Source organism: Xyrauchen texanus, chromosome 40, assembly GCF_025860055.1.
Source record: "Xyrauchen texanus isolate HMW12.3.18 chromosome 40, RBS_HiC_50CHRs, whole genome shotgun sequence".
Taxonomy (NCBI): domain Eukaryota; kingdom Metazoa; phylum Chordata; class Actinopteri; order Cypriniformes; family Catostomidae; genus Xyrauchen; species Xyrauchen texanus.
This window is the reverse complement of record NC_068315.1, coordinates 33,543,798-33,565,358: the sequence shown is the minus strand read 5'-3', so window position 1 is coordinate 33,565,358 and position 21,561 is coordinate 33,543,798. Positions and strand designations below refer to the sequence as shown.

Genomic DNA, 21,561 nt, shown 5'->3' with positions numbered 1-21,561 from the left:
CATTGATTGGTGCATTTATTTATTTGTATATCCCCTCTCAAACTGTATTATTTACATACGTATTTATGCATGAATTTGCAGATGTATTTATGTATATATTTGTGTATTAATCAAATTATTCTTTTTGCATGTTTCTTCCTCCATATTTTATAGCGTAAAAATGTATTGCAAAAAAAAAAATTGTGTAACTAAAATGTTTCTTGCTCTGTTTTTGTTTACAATTAACATTAACAATTAACATTTAACACAAGGAGTGGTTCTTTTTGAAAGCCAGAGGACGCTGTTACCACCTCCACTGCCGCAGACTGAAACAAGCGGAAACTGCAGCTGTTTTGTTGACGTATATTCGCAGAGGTACAAAATCGATTCCTTCTTTATGTTTATTTATATCGGTATTTTTACTTGATCCGTTAAATATTTAAACAGAAAGCTTGCTGAAGTGGAGACTGACAAAAAATTACAAAACAGCCTACCATCTGTGAACTGGCCGCATGCAGTACGCTGTGTTCTGTAACATGCTATTCTGTCATTCCCTGCGCTGTCTCTTCACATGAACATTGTCAATAATTGATTCACATGAAACTGTGATTCTACTGTTAGTTAATAACTGCTAGTTAAAGCTGCGGTAGCAGGATCCGCCTTGCATGCCTTCTGGCTGACTGCATGATTATGTTGTTAAACTGAATTTAATTTCGTTCATATGTGAATGTTTTTCATAACCTTCCAATTGAACATACAGTAGGCCTATACGTTTCCTGTGGACATGCAGCGGTCAGTCAAGTCTCTCCTAAACTTTAACCCTGGGCCCACTCGCTGCTGTTCTGGATATGTGTCTCGAATGAGGTATGTTAACCTAACATACAAAAATATCTATGTTAAATAAGGAATAGAGTTACAGTTTGTAACCATGGTTATTCTAAGTACCCAATTGGAGTGAATATGGATATGGTAATAGTCAGTATTTTGGTAGACGTCAAAGTACCATGGTATTACCATCATATATAACTTATATAATGTTTAACTTATCATTAGTTGGGTGAATGCCACAAAATAACAAGAAAAGTCCAGGTCACATGTCACCCCAAAATTATTCATCTTAAAATATAACAATAAATAAACGAGGCCCATTTTTTGGACTATTAAGATGGAAATAAATCTTATTTATTGTATTTTGTTCATTATTTACTGTTTAAAATCTAAAAACAGCCACAATGCAGATCAAACACACAGACACAAAGACTACCAAACATCTAGAGTGAAAATGCAATCATGCAAACACACAAAACTGAACTGGTCAGACTATAAAACAGTTTTCTTTTTTTTTGTTAGTTTTTTGTTAAAAAATAATAATAATAAAAAATCAGCCACAATGCAGAACACACACAAACACACCAAAATTAATCGGTGAGACCTTAATACATCTACAATGCTGAGCACACACACACACACACACACACTCACATTCATCTAGTTACACTCAGGGATAAATTAGGTTATTACTTGTTGATCTACTCATTTCAGGTATGCAAAAACGGACAAAAAATAACCTCAAACTAAACGCTAAACTTAGACATAAGTAGTATTTTGATAATGTTTAAATCTAAATGGAGAACTATGTGACAAAATCTAGAAATCAAATTCTATTTTAACCAGGGATGAATAAGTATCTCTCTGCAGTCATCTAGTGTTTATACTTGTAATTTCATCTGGTTTCTTATTTTTTAAATGGACAGCACAGTTTGATTCTTGAGACTTCAAGATTTCAAACAGTATATCATTTATGAGGATAGGTTTAGTATTTGAGAAAATATTCATAAGAAAAGTAAAGAAGTCAATTCTCAAGGTCATATAGGTAAATAAATTGGTAAATAAAATAAAAAAAGGTCCTGACCAAAAATGTACATAATTTAAATTAGAGTTATTGCATTGCTTTCATAACATTTAAAAGAATTACACATTTATTTTGACTGGTGATTTAATGATGAACAGTGCATAAGGGTTGGTCCTTATACAGTATTTATTGTCTTTTTGGAAAGTGTGATTTAGTTTATTCTTTTGATATGTGGGGATTTATAGGTGAAATTTGATCTGATGCAATATGAGATAATGCACCCTAATTTGCATTCAAATAGTTACCAAAAAAAATCCATGAAATATAGATTGGTGTATTTTCATATCCTATACTAATATTTGAATGTACCTGAGCAACTGTTCTGTTACCTGTTATTAGTGTTATATAGATTATAAAGTGTTATCTGGAATAGTGTAAACATTTTTGAAATATTGCACAAACTTCTCATCCTCCTTAATCTGTTAAAATAAATGTAGAAACCTTGTGTATGTCATACTTAGGCACCTTATGAAAATAAAGGAGGATGATGAGGCGTGTCGAGAAGCACTGAAGTGTGGGAGTTTTCTGCTGTATCATAAACTTGCTCCTCTGCTGCATAAAACAACCAGTGGCCTTTACAAATTGGCCTCTCTGAAAACTTCAGGTCTCAATGCAACACCATTTGACCTCTTCTATCACAGACATAAAAGGGTTTTGAATATAAGTCTGTATATCTTTACCATTTTTCTAGATTTGGAGAAAATATTGGAGAAGGTTGGAAAGGACAAACACTTTGTTAATGAATCTGTCCTTCTGGGATGCTCTGACAAGGGTATACCACAGTTCTCACTGGAAATGGGTCAGTACTATGGTAATATATACTGTACTATACAATAATATACTATGCTGCACTTTACTTGGAAAAAGTGTAGGCCTAATAAATCCTGGTTTGATTCAAGTAAAAAATATTATTTCATACCCCTGAATCAACATAAATACGTTAGGTAACACCAACAAAAGTCATTTTTAAGAGTTATACACTATACTTTATGCCATAAAAAGTTTTAATGGATTCCATTAGTAAAAAGATGCAGGTATACGGAGTATAGTGTACTGTAATAACTGCACACATTTTGACTAATGAATTTCGATGGCTTTTCCATGACTTTTACTGTCATTTGTGATTACTGGATAAGTATTTTTAAGGATGTTTGAGATTGCACTCACAAATACTGTAGCAACTGTTTAAATATGACACAAAAAAAAAAAGTATAAATATCTATAAAACAAGCTATGACCTTTCCAGCTCTGGAACTTAACAAGAAATTACTGCATACTCGAGATATACTGTTTATATATATATATATATATATATATATATAATCTCATGGAGATATATTACTGTTCAAAAGTCTTAGGCGCATAAGATGTTTCGCAAAAAACACTTGCCTTAAAATGGTTATTTATATCTTCTACCTTAGTGTGTCAATAGGAAATATACATTTTATACTCCAAAACATTCCTTTTGCAAATATAATAGAATAACAGGGAGCCCTGCAACAGATGACATGGCCCTCACAGAGCCTCCCACTGAACATCGGGTCAGTCTGGGATTACATGAAGAGACAGAAGTCATTGAGACAGCCTAAATGAATGAATGAATGAATGAAAAACTTTATTAATCCCGATAGGGAAACTAGTTTGCCACCAACCATACAGCCATCAAACAAACACAATACACAACTAACAAATAGACAATTCTGGATTAACAGACTAATAATAATAGGCCCTGATTAGGAAACACAATGTGAATAGAATTCAATTTCACAGTTCAAATTAACGATGTTCATTAAAAAATCTAACCGCTGAAGGAACAAAAGATCTTCTCATGCGCTCACTAGAGCACCAGGGCATTATCAATCGCTCACTGAAAGAGCTTCTGAGTCCTTTAAACAGATTGTGAAGTGGATGGCCTTCAAAGAACAGGACAAGTTTTAGTTTTGAACTTGTTCTCTTCTCCACAGTAACCTCCAATACATCGGGGTTAAGACCAATTACTGAACCAGCTCTCTTAATCAGCTTATTTATCCTATTCTTATCTTCAACAGATATACTACCCCCCCAACAAAGTACAGCATAAAAAAGAACACTAGCTAAAATCCCTTGATAAAAAACATTTAAGAGCTTTGTGCTGATATCGAATGATCTAAGTTTTCTCAAAAGAACAGTCTCGTCTGAGCCTTCTTTATTAGAACATTAGTGTTCTCTTTCCAATTTAATTTTTCATCCAGATGAACACCTAAAAATTTATATGACTGAACAATTTCGATCACCTGACCATTAATTGTAACTGGGAGGACCTTTTCTTTTTCTTTCTAAAATCAATCACAAGTTCTTTAGTCTTCCCTATGTTCAGTTTCAAAAATTAGACTCACACCAACTGCAAAAGACTGAATCTCCCTTCTATAAACAAGATCATCCCCCTGATTTAGTAGACCCACTAATGCAGTATCATCAGAAAATTTTTGGGCCCAACCAGATAGCTGACTATACCTATAGTCAGCAGTATATAATGAAAATAAAAAGGGAGATAAAACTGTACCCTGAGGTGCACCGGTATTGGTTAAAATGGTATCAGAATGTTTGTTACCAATCCTAACAAACTGTGGTCGTGCTAAAAGGTACTCTAAATTCCAAGCAATGGTTGTATTATGCAATTTAAAATCAATTAATTTATTAGCTAAAATATGTGGCTGTATAGTATTAAAAGCACTCTAAAAAAAAAAAAAAAAGATCCTAACAGAACTGGCAGTAGTTTCAAGGTGACTATAAATATTGTGGACCATAAATAGTAGTGCATCATCTACCCCTACACCCTTCCTATAAGCAAACTGCAAAGGATCCTGAAAAGCAGACACGTGCCTAGTCAGATGTTCCAATACTACCCTCTCAAAACAATTCATGATCTGCGAAGTCAAAGCTATAGGCCTCAATTCAGAAAGATTATTAGACACCTTAGCTTTTTTGGGGATAGGGACAAGACATGATGTTTTCCACATAGCTGGGATTTTGGCAGTGGACAGGGACAAAGAAAACAATAAATGAAGGACGTAGCACAGCTGGTCAGCACACACTTTTAGGGTACGTGGAAGAACACCATCAGGGCCTGCCGCCTTATTTGATTTAATACGCCTTAACTGCTGACGAACCTCTTCAGTATTAAGAATAATGGCTGGACTATAGTCCTCAGAGCTGCTCTGCCTAAGATTAGAGAGAACACTCTCATGAAGTGAAGAAAAATCTAATTCATCGAACCTCGCAAAAAAGGTATTGGCATCGTTGGCCTGTAAACCCAGGTTACATAGACTGAGCTTACTGGTCCCATATCCAGTGATAGTAATAATAAATAATAATAAGAAGTAAATAAATAAAAGAACTGTGGCAAATTATCCAAGAAGCTTGGAACATCCTATCTTCCAACAACCAAGGAAAACTGTGTCCAGGTGTATCTAGGAGAATTAGTGCTGTTTTGAAGGCAAAAGTGTTCACACCAAATATTGATTTGTGACTGTGTGATGTTAATTGATTTTTTTTTTTAAGAAATCCTCACTTTGAAAGTTTTTCACAAGTGCCTAAAACTTTTGCACAGTACTGTATATACTGTATATATGATCTCATGGAGATGTCTTTTCACTATAGGTGAGATAGACCACAGTGCTTTGGAGCAGCAGTGTGGAGGTGTGTTTGTGAACCTCAGGAAAGCCTTCTTCATGTTATCTGGATCAGATGCTCCACTTGTGGCCAAAGTATTTATTTTTCTTTAATTTTCTTCACATTATAGCCATGAGCTTTATAATGTTTGCCTTTGCAAACATCACTAATAAATTATTTTTTAAAGATCATAACATTTAATCAAAGAATCCAGACTGATTCTAAAGAGAGCTGTGCATTGTAATTGACAAACCTTATTTATTGTGTGAGATTTATTTATCTTTCTGTGTTTGTTGGTTGTTAGGTACAAGCAAGCTTAAACATAATACTAATACATTACAATACAGGTGAAACTCGAAAAATTAGAATATCATGCAAAAGTTCATTAATTTCAGTAATTCAACTTAAAAGGTGAAACTAATATATTATATAGACTCATTACAAGCAAAGTAAGATATTTCAAGCCTTTATTTGATATAATTTTTATGATTATGGCTTACAGCTTATGAAAACCCCAAATTCAGAATCTCAGAAAATTAGAATATTACATGAAATAAATAAAAAAAAAGATTTTAAATACAGAAATGTCGGCCCTCTGAAAAGTATAATCTTGCATATGTACTCAGTACTTGGTTTGGGCCCCTTTTGCATTAATTACTGCCTCAATGCGGCGTGGCATGGATGCTATCAGCCTGTGGCACTGCTGAGGTGTTATGGAAGACCAAGATGCTTCAATAGCGGCCTTCAGCTCTTCTGCATTGTTTGGTCTCATGTCTCTCATCTTTCTCTTGGCAATGCCCCATAGATTCTCTATGGGGTTCAGGTCAGGCGAGTTTGCTGGCCAATCAAGCACAGTAATACCATGGTCATTGAACCAGGTTTTGGTACTTTTGGCAGTGTGGGCAGGTGCCAAGTCCTGCTGGAAAATGAAGTCAACATCTCCATAAAGCTTGTCTGCTGAAGGAAGCATGAAGTGCTCTAAATTGTCCCGGTAGACGGCTGCGTTGACTCAGGACTTAATAAAGCACAGTGGACCAACACCAGCCAATGACATGGCTCCCCAAACCAACACAGACTGTGGAAACTTCACACTGGACTTCAAGCATCTTGGATTGTGTGCCTCTCCATTCGTCCTCCAGACTCTGGGACCTTGGTTTCCAAATGAGATGCAAAATTTGCTCTCATCAGAAAAGAGGACTTTGGACCACTGAGCAACAGACCAGTTCTTTTTTTCTTTAGCCCAGGTAAGACATTTGACATTTGAAGCCCATGTCCAGGACCCGTCTGTGTGTGGTGGCTCTTGATGCAGTAACTCCAGCCTCAGTCCACTCCTTGTAAAGCTCCCCCACACATTTGAATGGCCTTTTCCTGACAATCCTCTCCAGGATACGGTCATCCCTGCTGCTTGTGCACCGTTTTCTTCCACACTTTTCCCTTCCACTTAGCTTTCTATTAATGTGCTTTGATACAGCACTTTGAGAACATCCAACTTCTTTTGCAATTACCTTTTGAGGCTTTCCCTCCTTGTGGAGGGTGTCAATGATGGTTTTCTGCACAACTGTCAGGTCAGCAGTCTTCCCCATGATTGTGAATTCAACTGAACCGGACTGAGAGACCATTTAAAGGCTCAGGAACCCTTTGCAGGTGTTTAGCTGATTAGAGTGTGACACTTTGAGCCTACAATACTGAACCTTTTCACAATATTCTAATTTTCTGAGATTCTGAATTTGGGGTTTTCATAAGCTGTGTTGATAATCATAAAAATGATATCAAATAAAGGCTTGAAATATCTTACTTTGCTTGTAATGAGTCTATATAATATATTAGTTTCACCTTTTAAGTTGAAATACTGAAATTAATGAACTTTTGCACGATATTCTAATTTTTCGAGTTTCACCTGTATATTCCCAAATAAGCAGACATACAAAGATGCTACTTGGAAGTAAAGTTGGGGCCATTTTGTTGTCACTATGTCTAAATAGTTGGTAAAAGTACAGTTTGAAATGGTCTTTGTCTGTGTTTTAGGGTCAAGCTGTACTTCGATGGCACCAGACCAATGGCTTCTGCAGTGCCACAGGTCAGCCCACCATCAGAAACCAGTCAGGAAGTCTTAGAGTCTGCCACAGCAGTGGCATCACATACTATCCCAAAGTAAGTCACTCAACAGGACAACTGACAATCTGAGAATAAACTCTCATAAAAATTTAATTACTCAACTGATTGGGATTTGATTAGTACTGCATTTTCTGAGTTTGTTTAAATCTTTTTTTTTTTTTTTTCTTAATTCCAGTTTATGCTGAGAATGTAAAATATTTAGTTGATTGTGCTTGACTTCAGATGGCACCAGTGGTGATTGTGCTGGTGTCTGATGGCAGCAGATGTCTGCTGGGGCGGCAGTCCATGTTTCCTGCAGGAATGTACAGCGCTCTCGCTGGATTCTGTGACATGGGTGAGTCACACTTTAATGTAACTGCACCAACTGTTGGAGTTACTGAAAGGGATAATATCTTACTAGGCCTGCAACAACTAATCGAAATAATAAAATCAGCAATTATAAATAATAAAAATAATCATCAAAGAATTTAATGATTAATTAGTTGCATGTGCATTGTTGCATATGTAAGTCCTCGTGGTTGCACAGTGACTCGCCTCAATCCAGGTGGTGGAGGACAAATCTCAGTTGCTCGTGTCTGAGACAGTCAATCTGCGCATCTTATCACGTGGCTTGTTGAGCGCATCCACGCACAACATCCACGTGCCCCACCGAGGGCGAGAACCACATTATAGCGACCAAGAGGAGTTTAACTCAACGTGACTCTATCCGGTCCAATTGCACACAACTGTTAATCAGAAGGTTGCTGTTTCAATCCCCACAGCCACCACCAATGTGTCCTTGAGCAAGGCACTTAACTCCAGGTTGCTCCGGGGGGATTGTCCCTGTAATAAGTGCACTGTAAGTCGCTTTGGATAAAAGCGTCTGCCAAATGCGTAAATGTAAATGTAAATGTAATTGGTTGCTTAGGAAGCCAGACTGGAGTCACTCAGCACACCCTGGATTTGAACTTGTGACTTATGAACAGTCAGCATCTTTACTTGCTGAGACACCAAGGCCCCCTTAAGCATTTTTTATAGCACTTTAAAGAAGTTTTCCCCTTTGAATATCTTACATTTTACTAATACATTCTATATTCCACAATGTAAATCAGATTACAATTTCAAACTTCAATGACTTTGAATGTTCATTGTAGCTGTATGTGATGTGCGGTGGTTTTTAGTTTTGGTTTGGTTTATTTGACAATATAAAGTTCACAACTCACAAATGAAACTCATTTGTCAAGGATAACACATACACACACACACACACACACACACACACACACACACACACTCGATTGTGGTCCTTGATATTACATAGCATAGATGACATTCATGGTGATAGGTACACTGGCATTGATAGTACTAACCTTTACATAGGATGTCCACGTATATCATACATTTAACAAACACAATACATTACAATTATTTATATATATATATATATATATATATATATATATATATATATATATATATTAGACATTATTTAAAATATACAATTCATCGATTAAATATTTGACATTTGACATTTATGCATTTGGCAGACGCTTTTATCCAAAGCGACTTACAGTGCACTTATTACAGGGACAATCCCCCTGGAGCAACCTGGAGTTAAGTGCCTTGCTCAAGGGCCCAACAGTGGCATCTTGGTGGTGCCTGGGGCTTGAACCCCTGATCTTCTGGTCAGTAACCCTGAGCCTCAACCACTGAGCCACCACTGCCCCCTTTTTATAATTTATAAAAAAAAAAAAAAAAGAAAAGACTTTTAGACTTAAACAACCAGATTTGTTATGCTCTTTATATGCATAGGTAACATATTCCATTCCTGTGCTCCTGAGAATTCAAAAGACCTCTGGCCATGCATGGTATTAGACCAACATATAGATCCATAATACTCTGCCTGGTATTGTATTAATGTTTTTCATTATCCTTTGAAAAATAAGTACTAAAATAGACTGGAGCTCTTTTGTTCATTATTCTATGTACAATTATAAGTTTAAGGTGAACTGCTCTACATTCAGTTGGCAACCAACCAAGATGACGAAAATGGGTTTCATCCATAAAAGTGAGACCCTGAATCCCTAAAACTAAAACTAATCTAGTTTATTTATTTTGAGATGCTTGTAACCATCCCATCCACATCCGAGATGAGACTTCCAGGAATTAAAAGCATAATCAAAATGATATTGCACTAAACATGATGCTAGTAATCTTACTAGTAATCATACATTCGCTATCCAGAAATCCAACATTTCTAGCAAGAAATTTCATCCTGACATTAACCTTGCCTAGTACTTTCTTGGCCATACTTACTCCACTTAATATATAATTAGGAACACAACCTTTAGAATTGACTGAAGTTCTGAAATGACCAGTCGCCAACCTTGATAGCCAGCTCAGCAGCCCTATGTAATTTATATTTAGAACCAAATAATATTAATTATATTTTGCCTAAATGTAGTAAAAGTTTATTTTCTGAAAGCCAAGGTAAGCTATAATAACCAGTAATAGTTGGATATCATCTTGTAGGAGAGTCAGTGGAGGAAGCCCTTCACAGAGAGGTGGCGGAGGAGGTGGGTTTAGAAGTTGAGACCCTGCAGTACTCTGGATCACAGCACTGGCCGTTTCCACAAAGTTCCTTTATGATAGCCTGCCATGCAACTGTAAACCCGGATAAAACACAGGTGAGACCTGGGTGATGCCTTTAAATGCATAATAAAGTGAGCCACAAGATGTTAATCACAAAAGCTATATAATTAAAGAAATTGTAGTAAAAAAACTAAAATTATTGTAGGTGCCTTTTAAAGGGCACCTATTATGGCATTTAAAATGTTCCTAATATTGTTTTGGGAGTCCCCAACAACAGTTTTACATGCATGCAATGACAAAAAACACTGTTGTTGTCTTATAATATGCATTTATGTTTACCTGATTTGCTCACCGACTCCCAAATGATTCGTTCAACGACTAATTTTTCCAAACCCCTCCTTTGCGTGACGCTAATCTGTGGTGATTGGTCAGATGACCCAGTCAGTTGTGATTGGTATACTCTGTGCAGAGATTGTCGGAAACGGAACACCCATCACCGCTTTGTAGTAAAAAAATCTAAATCAGAGAAGGAATTTGAGTTGATTTATGTTAGCGATCATAGCCCAAAGTTCGGTGGTAAACACCCAATCAGTTATTGTTTGCGTTAGCCCAACGCATAAACATATTGGTAAAGCACTGCATTACTACAAGTTATTGCTCTATTCTTTATGACAACTCCAATAACATCGACAACCATTTCACATATTTCCAAAAAATTGACATTGGAGACCTAGAAGCTGCGCTGAGCGTAACTTACACAACACACACAAATACTTATTAAGCATGCTAAAAACCACATAAAAGCAACAATTATTAATAATACTTACAGGTTGTGATTCTTCGGAGGAAGCTGATCCAAATAAACTTGGTACTGAACCTTCCTTCAGTATCAACTGGCTCGCGACTCCACACTTGAAAGCATTCATGTTCATAAAGCAATCGTCATTAAAATGACGCGAACACAGCACAAGGTTCGGGCTATACTTGTGTGGTATAGTTGTAAATATAAACTCTAGCCACTGATTCTTCACATGCTCGTCCCTGGGCAGTGAAAAAAAGGTTGCTTTTGATATGCACTTCAGAACACAGCGTCTTGTTGTCGACATGATGTTTTCAAGTTTTCCCTGGTGTCTGCGCGCGCAATGAGTGGGCACAGCCAATTTGATAATTTTTCGTCTTGACGTCACAACGAAAAGGAAAATGACTCATTGGAAAAACGATTCATTAAATTGACTCCGAGTCGACTCCTACTTTTGAGAGACAATAACTTTTTTTACGGTGAAATTTCATATATAAAACTTTGCAGGATGTTTTTGTTCACTTAAATCTATGTTACACACTACATGAAAGGTAATTTTCTAAATTCCATAATAGGTGCCCTTTAAGATTGCTACAGTACAGTGCTACGCAATAATATGCGCAGTCAGTGGGCATGGTAAGTTTTTGGTATTTCCGTGCAAGTATGCGCTTTGTCTTAGGGGTTTGTAAGTTGGCACTAAAGTGTGCACAAAGCCTAAATGAGTTTGGTCGAGTGTATATGGCTTAGCATGCTAATTAAACAGCAAAGGCTGCAATTTAATTATATAACTACATGGTCTGCATGTTCTGCATGATTTAAGGTTAATGGGTACTCTCGTCATCCACACGTGGAGTACGCGTGAAGGTTATGATGAGGTGTTTTTAGTGATGAGCTGCGGGCTTCACACATTCATGCAGCAAATGCAGACTGTATGCACAATAATTCATTTAATTAAATCTTAGCCTTTGTGGGTGAATTATCACACTAGGACAAATCACAATTTTAATTAGATTAATTGTGCATTCATACTTTTTTCTGTCCCAAATATGTTAAATTCTGTGACATTCCACATTTTTATTTTCTATTTCCCCCTATTTTATGCTCTGTCATTTTCTATTAGTGCAGAAAAAATAAGGTCAAACTCAGGGTTCCAAGATTGTTTTTGAGTTGAAAAAACTAAACCAATCCTATCAGTCTTAATTGGTACCATGATGCTGCCCATCAACTTTCTCAACTCAGGCTTTGATCCTGAGTTTAAGATTATTTCACACGAGCAATGAGGGATGTTTGCAGCGAACAGCCAATCGTGTGATATACAGACAGAGCGTGCGATTCAGATTTGCCTCTCGTGAGAAAGTCAGCAGGATTTACATTTCTGCCGTAGGCCGATAATTATGAAAATATAAAGAATTGAAATACATTTAAATAGCACAAGGAATCACTGTACAATTATGAAGAAGTGACTGTAACAGTGTAAGGATGGGCAAGGAGGAGGCGGGAACTGGCTGAACAGTCAACATCAACTTTAATGATATAAATTAACTTAAAACAAACATAAACGCATTGTATGTGTGTCTGTGTTTGTTTGTTTTAAGTAAATTTACATCATTAAAGTTTATGTTGACTGTTCAGCCAGTTCCTGCCGCCTCCTCGTAGCAGGAGATGCCGGTTCGAGAGTGAGAGCGACACATGCCCTTCCGGCCGTTCTGTCAGCCGGTGGTAAACCCCATCCATCTCCTGCTACGAGGCAGCGGCGGGAACCTGAGGGAGAGACCAGGGGAGGCGTTGGGAGAGGGAAGGGGAGAGCGGAGACACAGAGAAAGAAGAACTTTCTCACCGGCTCCCGGACGGTTGGACGGAGCCAACTGCTCCTCTACTCTCATTCTAAATGGGATAAAATTATAAAATAGATGATATATCAATGAATATGTGAATTCATATAAGCCAACAATAAGAAGACACAGGCTTATTAATTTAAAAGCTTATAAACTTTATTTAAAATACAAAAGCTTTTATATTCATTAAACTGAATGCTTGTTATAATTACATTTTATTATAAATTAATATAGGCTATTGAAAGTGAGCACTGGAATACTATATGCAATTGTTATTCAAAATAAACACTACCTTTATTTAGTTAAATATCTTTATTTAGTCCACAGGTAGGTTTCACTTAACCACCATCACCGTTCATCTCACTCAACTGCATATGGCACGACGTGCAGTATCCAATAGTGTACAACCACTGTATTCAATAGTGTATAAGCACCTTGTGCTGAGATGAACAGAGTAGAGGAGAAATCACATGTTAACAATCTCCCTATACTTTAAACAAAACAAAAAAAAACATATAAATAAAATGGTATATATAAAAAAAACTTGTATAACTAAGATCACAGTTACAACAACAAAACAGTTGTAGCATATGCAACTGAAAGTGATCAGTATTTTCAAATGTACTTTCTTTTCTTTCTTTCTTTTTTTTTTTTTTAAAGTCTCCACAGTCCTTAACAGAGTGCTTTCAATAACACCACAGCCCTTCACTGAGTGCTTCCAATAGTACCAGAGCAGATGCTCCCTTTTTGTTAAGACAGTCAATGAGTTGAGTTTTTGTGTCCGACCAGAGTACCTTCTTCATCCTTTTACTCTGTATGAGCTCCTTTATTCCGCTTATTTCCAGTCTAAGTTGTTTCTCAGTGACCTGTTTTGTTGACTTAAGGGCATCAAACAGAGAGTGATCGTCTGTCACACAGATCAAGGGAGGAGCATTCAGCTCAGCATTTCCAGTTGTGAGCTCTGAAAAGAGGGTAGCCAGAAAAACAGCATTGTCTATTCCATCTGACAGGGCCAGAGTTCGCCCTGCCAGAGTACTCCTCACCACACGTTGAATTTTCTTAGATTGCCAACAGAGAGGAGAAAACTTCCCTCCTTCTCCCATGAGACCAATCAATGTTCCCCCTTGTGTACCTCCATCATGGAGATTTCCAAGGAAGCATCACTGAAAACGTTAAAGTTCAGAGCATCACTGTTTCCCAAATGCTGAAACTTGAGTCACGTTTTCAGATTTAAGCTTTCTAATGACCTTATTTTTCTAGTGAATAGACTGGACTGTAGCATCTTTTATATTTGATGCCAAGCTGCTTGCATCAAATGTAATGTCTGGTCTGGTTTGTTTTGCAACCCACAGTATCTGTCCTATTTTTGACCTAAGCTGCTCTTTTTCAGTCTCATTAAGAGAGGCATCTCTCTGCATTGCACATGCTACTTGCAGGCGAATAGGCTGTAGGTTTTCAATATAACTGTGCTGATGTACATGAATACACCAGTAATAGTAACAAAGTCCAGTCCCACATAGCAGAAATTTTCATGTTCCTTACGTCCAACATGAAAGTAAGGGAATCACATCTGTTGAGAAGTTTTGTGAGCCTGCCCAAAGAAAATCATCAACATGACATGTGAGTACTCCAGTAACCTTACACTGTTCATCCAACCAATAAAATACTGCTGGATCTACTTGAGACAATCTTCCACCCGTACTCAGCATGATTTCTCTCACCTTGTTATACCAATACAATGAAGCATCTGCAAGGCCATGAACACACTTGTTTAGTTTCCATAGAATATTTTGCTTTCCAGCTTCAGGAGGGGGCCAGACATAGATTTCTCTGGACAACTACATACCCTGTAAGAAAGCAGATTTGATGTCCATAGAAGGACATGCCACTTATTTTGACAGATTACTGCTAATAATAGTCTCAGAGAGTCGAAAGCACAGTTTGGGGAATCTTTCTGCAGCTTGTGAATATTAAGCTCTTCAAAACCTCTAGCAACGAGTCGTGCTTTGGGCATGATACCATTAGGAGTCTCTTTGAGACTACAGACCCATCTGGTAGAGACACATTTTTGACCTGCATCATCAACTTCATCAAAAACATTGTTTTTGTACCAATTCATAATTTCATCCTGTTTGGCTGCATCAAATGAAATGTCTTTTGTTATGAATGCATCAGTCACTCTATCAGTTGATTCAATGTTAAGATTATCAACACATGACATATCCACAGACTCCTTTTGACCATCACTGCCATTAGGTTCAATATGTTGCAGATTAAACCAGTTTTTGTGTTTCCCAGAGGCTTTGCCTTCTCTGCAGACCACCACCATCCTGTTTCATGAATGTTATGGTCTGTCCTGGTTTTAACTTCACATCAGTAGAAGATACAGTGTTACCACAAAAATGGTGATCTGTTTCAGATTGTGTTATAGTTGGATGAACCTCATCTCCTGTATTCACTTCCCTGTCGCTGATGTTTTCCTGTTCCCTGTCCGTGTTTTCTTCATTATCTGAGCTTTCTGTTACATTGTTTAAGCTGCCTTTTTCACTTGCTGTCTCGCTGTTGTCTTGTACAGTTTGCTTATCCTGAAATTCCTGATCCTGTGTGTTTGTATGACAGGTTCTGGATTGATGTACTCTAACAAGAGTCCCCCCATGTCTTACAAATACAACAGCTCCATCTTGACCAATAACTACCCCTGGTCCCTTTCACTCAAGACAGTCTGCTCTTTTGTAATATACCTTGTCTCCTGTCACATACATGTCATCTGTGGGCCTGAGCTGCTTAAGTAGTGCCCTTCTTATCCACTCAGAAGACTCTGCTTCAGTAAATGCTTTCCTAGAAGCATGTAAAGCTGAAATGTGTTCTCCTACTCTAGCACTCATAGTGGTACCTTCTAGAGTGGGTAGTTTATCAACTAATACAGAAGGAAGGTTAGGACGCTGTCCAAACACAAATTGATATGGACTGTAGCCATTAACATTCAACATACTGTTAGCCATGAGGGCCCAGTCAAGGGCAGTGTGCCAGTCACATCCATTTTCTCATTTGACCTTCTGAATTATCTCAGTGAGTGTTTGATTATGTTGCCCCAGGGACTGTATCCTGCGATTGTTTTTGTCTCAATGTTAAAGTTGAGTTGGAGATGCCATACACCTGGCTCCAACTCGTGCAGATCCACCGCCACTGGCTTGTTATATTCCGAAGCTAAGGGCAATCCCACAGCAGGCTTTGGCTTTGTCTTTGTCTTTTTATACTTTTTGTCAGTCATATAATATTTGTTGTAAGATAGTATAGCATTCTTTGTCGTTATGTCCTGAACTGTGAATGAGCCTCTGTAGCCGGTCTGCCGATGAGTGACCAAACTGTTTATGGAGCTTCAGAAGGACTTTACATTTTTCATCTGGAGACATATTAACATTTAACATTTATGCATTTGGCAGACGCTTTTATCCAAAGCACTTATTACAGTGCTTTTATCCAAAGCACTTATTACAGTGCACTTATTACAGTGCACTTATTACAGGGAAAATCCCCCTGGAGCAACCTGGAGTTAAGTGCCTTGCTCAAGGACACAACAGTGGCATCTTGGTGGTGCTGGGGCTTGAACCCCCGACCTTCTGGTCAGTAACCCTGAGCCTCAACCACTGAGCCACCACTGCCTACGTATTATCTGTCACTTGTAGGACTTCCTCTTCAGTTTGGCCTTTTTTTGTTTCTTTGTCTCTGATATCGACACAGTAATGTCCAGAACTAGTAAATTCAAGAGGAATGGATTGTTTGAACATCACTGCACTGTCCTTCTCCATGTCCAAAATAGTCCTTGCCTTCTTCAGGGAGATTTTACTCAACAGAAGTGAAATGTCAACCTTAACAACTTCAGTTTCAATTTGGCATTTTGTCAATCCTATTTTAGCTGGTAGTTTCACATTTCTTATGGAATATACCAAATTCCCATCTCCGAACCGAAATGGTCTGCAACTGGGAGTTTCTGTTTGCATCAGCTGGTTCACTTGATGTTGGGTGAGACCATCAATATAGCTTTCCAGCCATTTCTCCCCACACACAGTACGGGAACAAGCAGTGTCAATAATGGCTGATCCCAGCGATTCAGTCATAACTATCTCTGCGTCTGACATGGCGGCCTTTGTAAACAATGTAATGTTACATTCCTCTACATTTGCATCTTCAGTTGTTTTTACTTGTTCAGTTTTCTTGTGGGGACAGTCTTTCGCCCAATGAAATGTACACTGGCAAATAGCACAACTGGATCTCTTACCGAACTTATCAAGTGGATTAGTCCCTGGTAATGGCTGCTTTAGTTGTCCACTTTGGCAATTTGCGCTCCGTTTTCCTCTTACTTGTGTTCTTTGTTCTGTGAAAAACGCCACGTCCTGGTTCACTTGTATTCCGTTCGACGAGCCTGTAGTTTCCCTCTGAAAATCCTTTTTAGAGCAGACTTCATGGAGGGAAACTTCAACTCGGTGCAGGCTGTCAATGCTAGCTGTCTGCTTTTTTCGTTGAGACAGGCCGTGTCTAATAGCTTAAAAGCCAGCACAGCATCAGGAAGCATCATATTATACTTTTTCATTTTCGTAATCAATAATATAGTCCTCCAGGAAAACTGAACTATTCGTTGTTATGCCATCAAAATAAGAATAGGCTTCATATGCGTGATCCTTTTCCTCTTTGAGGAACACGCCGTCCAGCTTTGCAATCAATGTTGCCATACCGTTATCACTGTCCAAATCCTCGGCAGGTATTTCCATCGCCATTTCACAGGCTCTTACCTCAAGCCCCAAGGCGACAGCAAGGGCTTGCTTCTTTTTGGTGAGGTTGGTAACCCGCGTCCAGATATTAACCTTTTTCGAACACTCGTATGGCCGGGCTTCATCAAACTTCGGTGGAACTTTATAACTGGCTGTCATACTTGAACCGTCCTCTGCTACCAATGTTATTCAAAATAATTTAGTTTTTTCAAATGTATTTAGTTAATTCTCTTTATTTAGTCCATAGGTAGGTTTCACTTAACCACCATCACCGTTCATCTCTCTCAACTACAATCCTGAGGTTGAGACTGGGAAACAGGTAGAATAATATTAGCGTAGATACCATTTAATTTATTGCAGAGTTATAGAATATGAGAAGTGTTTCCAGTTCTGGCAGACATAACTAAAGCAGCATAACTATGAGTTGATGGATAAATTAGGTGTATGCCTGGCTGAATAGATGAGTCTTTAGTCTAGACTTAAACTGAGAGAGTGTGTCTGAATTCCAAACAGTGTTAGGAATACTATTCTATAGTTTAGGAGCCAAATAGGGTTTTGATATTCTAGGTACTATTAACAGGCCATAATTTTGCGATTGTAATGAAAATGATGCTTCAGTATTTGTAGATAATTTTTTCACATGTTTCTATGTATACTAGAATACAATGATAAGCATTTCTTAAGTGTGAAAGGCTTTTATTGGCAAAAACATTCAATATACGCAGAGTCAATATTTACAGTGTTGACCCTTGTTCTTCATAACCTCTGCAATTCGCTCTGGCATGCTGGATATCAGTTTCTGAGCCAAATCCTGACTGATGGCAATCCATTCTTGCCTTATTAGTGCTCAGAGTTGATCACAATATGTGGGCTTCTGCTTGTCCACTCGCCTTTTGAGGATTGACCACAGGTTCTCAATGGGATTAAGATCCGGGGAGTTGCCTGGCCACGGATCCAAAATTTCAATGTAATCATTTCCGAGCCACTTCATTATCACTCACCTTGTGGCATGGTGCTCCATCATGCTGGAAAATGCACTGATCATCACCAAATTGCTCCTGGATCATTGGGAGAAGTTACTCTTGCAGGACGTTTTGACTTTATTCATGGCAGTGTTTTTGGGCAGAATTGTGAGAGAACCCACTCCCTTGGATGAAAAGCAACCCCACACATGGATGGTCTCAGGATGCTTCACTGTTGGCATGACACAGGACTCATGGTAGCATTCACCTTTTCTTCTCTGGACTAACGATTTTCCTGATGTCCCAAACAGTTGGAAGGGGGCTTCATCAGAGTAAATAACTTTGCACCAGTCTTCTGCTGTCCAATCCTTGTACTTCCTGCAGAATTTCATTCTGTTCTTGATGTTTTCTTGGAGAGAATTGGCTTCTTTGCTGTCCTTCTTGATACCAGGCTTTTGTCCAAAAGTCTTCGCCTCTCTGTGCGTGCAGATGCACTCACACCAACCTGCTGCCAATATTCAGCCAGCTCTGCACTGGTGGTGACATGATTCCATAGCTGACTCCTCAGGAGATGTCCTGATGCTTGCTGGACACTCTGGGATGTCCTGAAGCCTTCTTCACTGCAGTTGAACCTCTCTCCTTGAAGTTCTTGATGATCCAGTAAGTGGTTCTTTCAGGTGCAATATTCTTTGCAGCAATTTCCTTGGATGTGAGGCCATTTTGATGTAAAGTGATGATGGCTGCACATCTTTCTTTAGAGGTAACCATTGCTAACAAGAACACAATGATTGGGAGCACTTCTTCCCTCCTTTTATAGCAATCAGTCTGCTCTTATAATCCAATCAGAATGATAGAGTGATTTCTCCTGACTAGTACCCGTTCACACTTTCCCAGGTGCTACTATATGATTAGTGAAATGATGTTAGCTGGTCATTTTGTGCCAGGGCCAAAAACAGTTACATTTGGCTTTTTTTGATAAAGTAAAAATGTTTTGCCAATTAAGCTTTTTGCAATCATTTCAAATGCATCTGATCACTCTGCACAATAATCTAGAAACAATGTGAATAAACACCACAACAACTGAAGCAGAAAACTTTGCGAAACACAAAATTTGTCACTGCCAATACTTTTGGCCATGGCTGTACTGTGATTGGGCCTAAATCCTGACTGAAAGTGTTCATATATATATACCATTTGTCTGTAAAAATTAACATAGTTGGGAGGACACTGCCATTTCCAGTATTTTTCGACATAAATGGGAGATTTGAAATCTGTCTATAATTAGCCAATTCTCCAGGATCAAGCTGTGGCTTCTTAATAAGTGGTTTGAAAACTGCCATTTGAAAAGTTTCTTGGGACATATCATAAGGGAATCAAGGAGTTAATAATATTAAAAAGCGGTTCTGAGATTACAGAGAACACCTCTTTTAAGAGCTTAGTTTGTATTCAATCTAACAAGCATGTTGCATGTTGTTGCTTTTGATGTTTCGATACATTTTGTTAGCTCTCCATGATCTATGACAGGGAAGGATTGAAGTTGCTTGTGAGGAAAATTATGATACACTGTTTTCTGAGGTGCGGTGGCATACGATTCAAATCAAATCAAATCAAATCACTTTATTGTCGCACTACCATGTACACAAGTGCAACAGTAGGTGAAATTCTTGTGTGCAGGTCCGAACAACATAGCAGTCATGACAGTGATGAGACATATACCAATTACAGTAAACAACATACTTGCACAACACAATTTACATATCAGATGTACACATACTTACACAACACAATAATTATATACAAATGTACAGTAAACAATACACACAATATACAATACAATAAGTAAAGAGTATACATATATATATATAAGTAGTTGTATTGAGGACAATATGTTGACAGTCCAGTGTGAGATTATAGGTTAATAAAGTGCAGTGCAAATTATTGATCATGGGAGATCAATTGTTCAACAGTCTGACTGCTTGGGGGAAGAAGCTGTCATGTAGTCGGCTGGTGCGGGTCCAGATGCTACGATACCGCCTGCCTGATGGTAGCAGTGAGAACAGACCTTGACTCGGGTGGCTGGAGACTCTTGATGATCCTCCAAGCTTTTTTCACACACCGCCTGGTATATATGTCCTGGAGGGAGGGAAGCTCACCTCCGATGATGTTTCTGGCAGTTCGCACCACCCTTTGCAGTTGTGGGCGGTGCTATTGCCGTACCAGGCGGTGATGCAGCCAGTCAGGATGCTCTCTATGGTACTAGTGTAGAACCGTGTGAGGATGTGTTGGTTCATTCCAAACTTCCTCAGCCATCTCAGGAAGAAGAGGCGCTGTGAGCCTTCTTCACAACAGCCTCAGTGTGGACGGACCATGTGAGTTCCTCAGTAATGTGGACACCGAGGAACTTGAAACTGCTGACTCTCTCTACCGGTGCTCCATTAATGGTGATGGGGCTGTGTTTTCCGTCTTTCTTCCTGAAGTCCACCACAAGCTCCTTGGTCTTACTGACATTGAGGGAGAGGTTGTGCTCCTGACACCAGCGTGTCAGAGTGTGCACCTCCTCTCTGTAGGCTCTTTCATCATTGTCAGTGATCAGACCTACCACCGTCGTATCGTCAGCAAACTTAATGATGGCATTGGAGCTATGTGTTGCCACACAGTCATGTGTGTATAGTGAATACAGGAGTGGGCTGAGAACACAGCCCTGCGGGGCTCCAGTGTTGAGGGTCAGTGATGAGGAGGTGTTGCTGCCCATTCTAACCACCTGATGTCTGCCTGACAGGAAATCCAGGATCCAGCTGCACAGTGAGCTGTTTAAGCCCAGAGCCCGGAGTTTCTCATCAAGCTTGGAGGGCACTATGGTGTTGAATGCTGAGCTGTAGTCTACAAACAGCATTCTCACATACGTGTTCCTTTTTTCCAGGTGGGAGAGAGCAGTGTGTAGTGTAGATGCAATGGCAACATCAGTGGA

At 38.6% G+C, this 21,561-nt stretch overlaps 1 protein-coding gene across 6 annotated transcripts in view; it reads left to right on the top strand.

The window, feature by feature from the left end:
- Positions 1-295: 295 nt before the first annotated feature.
- nudt13 (nudix (nucleoside diphosphate linked moiety X)-type motif 13) overlaps positions 296-21,561 on the top strand; it is a 36,165-nt gene continuing 14,899 nt past the window's right edge. Inside the window, exons 1-8 of one of the 6 annotated variants that reach the window (XM_052113079.1) lie at positions 296-354; positions 740-843; positions 2,353-2,495; positions 2,583-2,690; positions 5,531-5,637; positions 7,568-7,693; positions 7,880-7,991; positions 10,169-10,323. In XM_052113079.1, coding sequence (XP_051969039.1) covers positions 764-843; positions 2,353-2,495; positions 2,583-2,690; positions 5,531-5,637; positions 7,568-7,693; positions 7,880-7,991; positions 10,169-10,323 — 831 coding nt within the window. In that variant the 5' untranslated portion in view covers positions 296-354; positions 740-763. The other 5 variants (XM_052113077.1, XM_052113080.1, XM_052113082.1 and 2 more) reach the window with 5 other exon arrangements.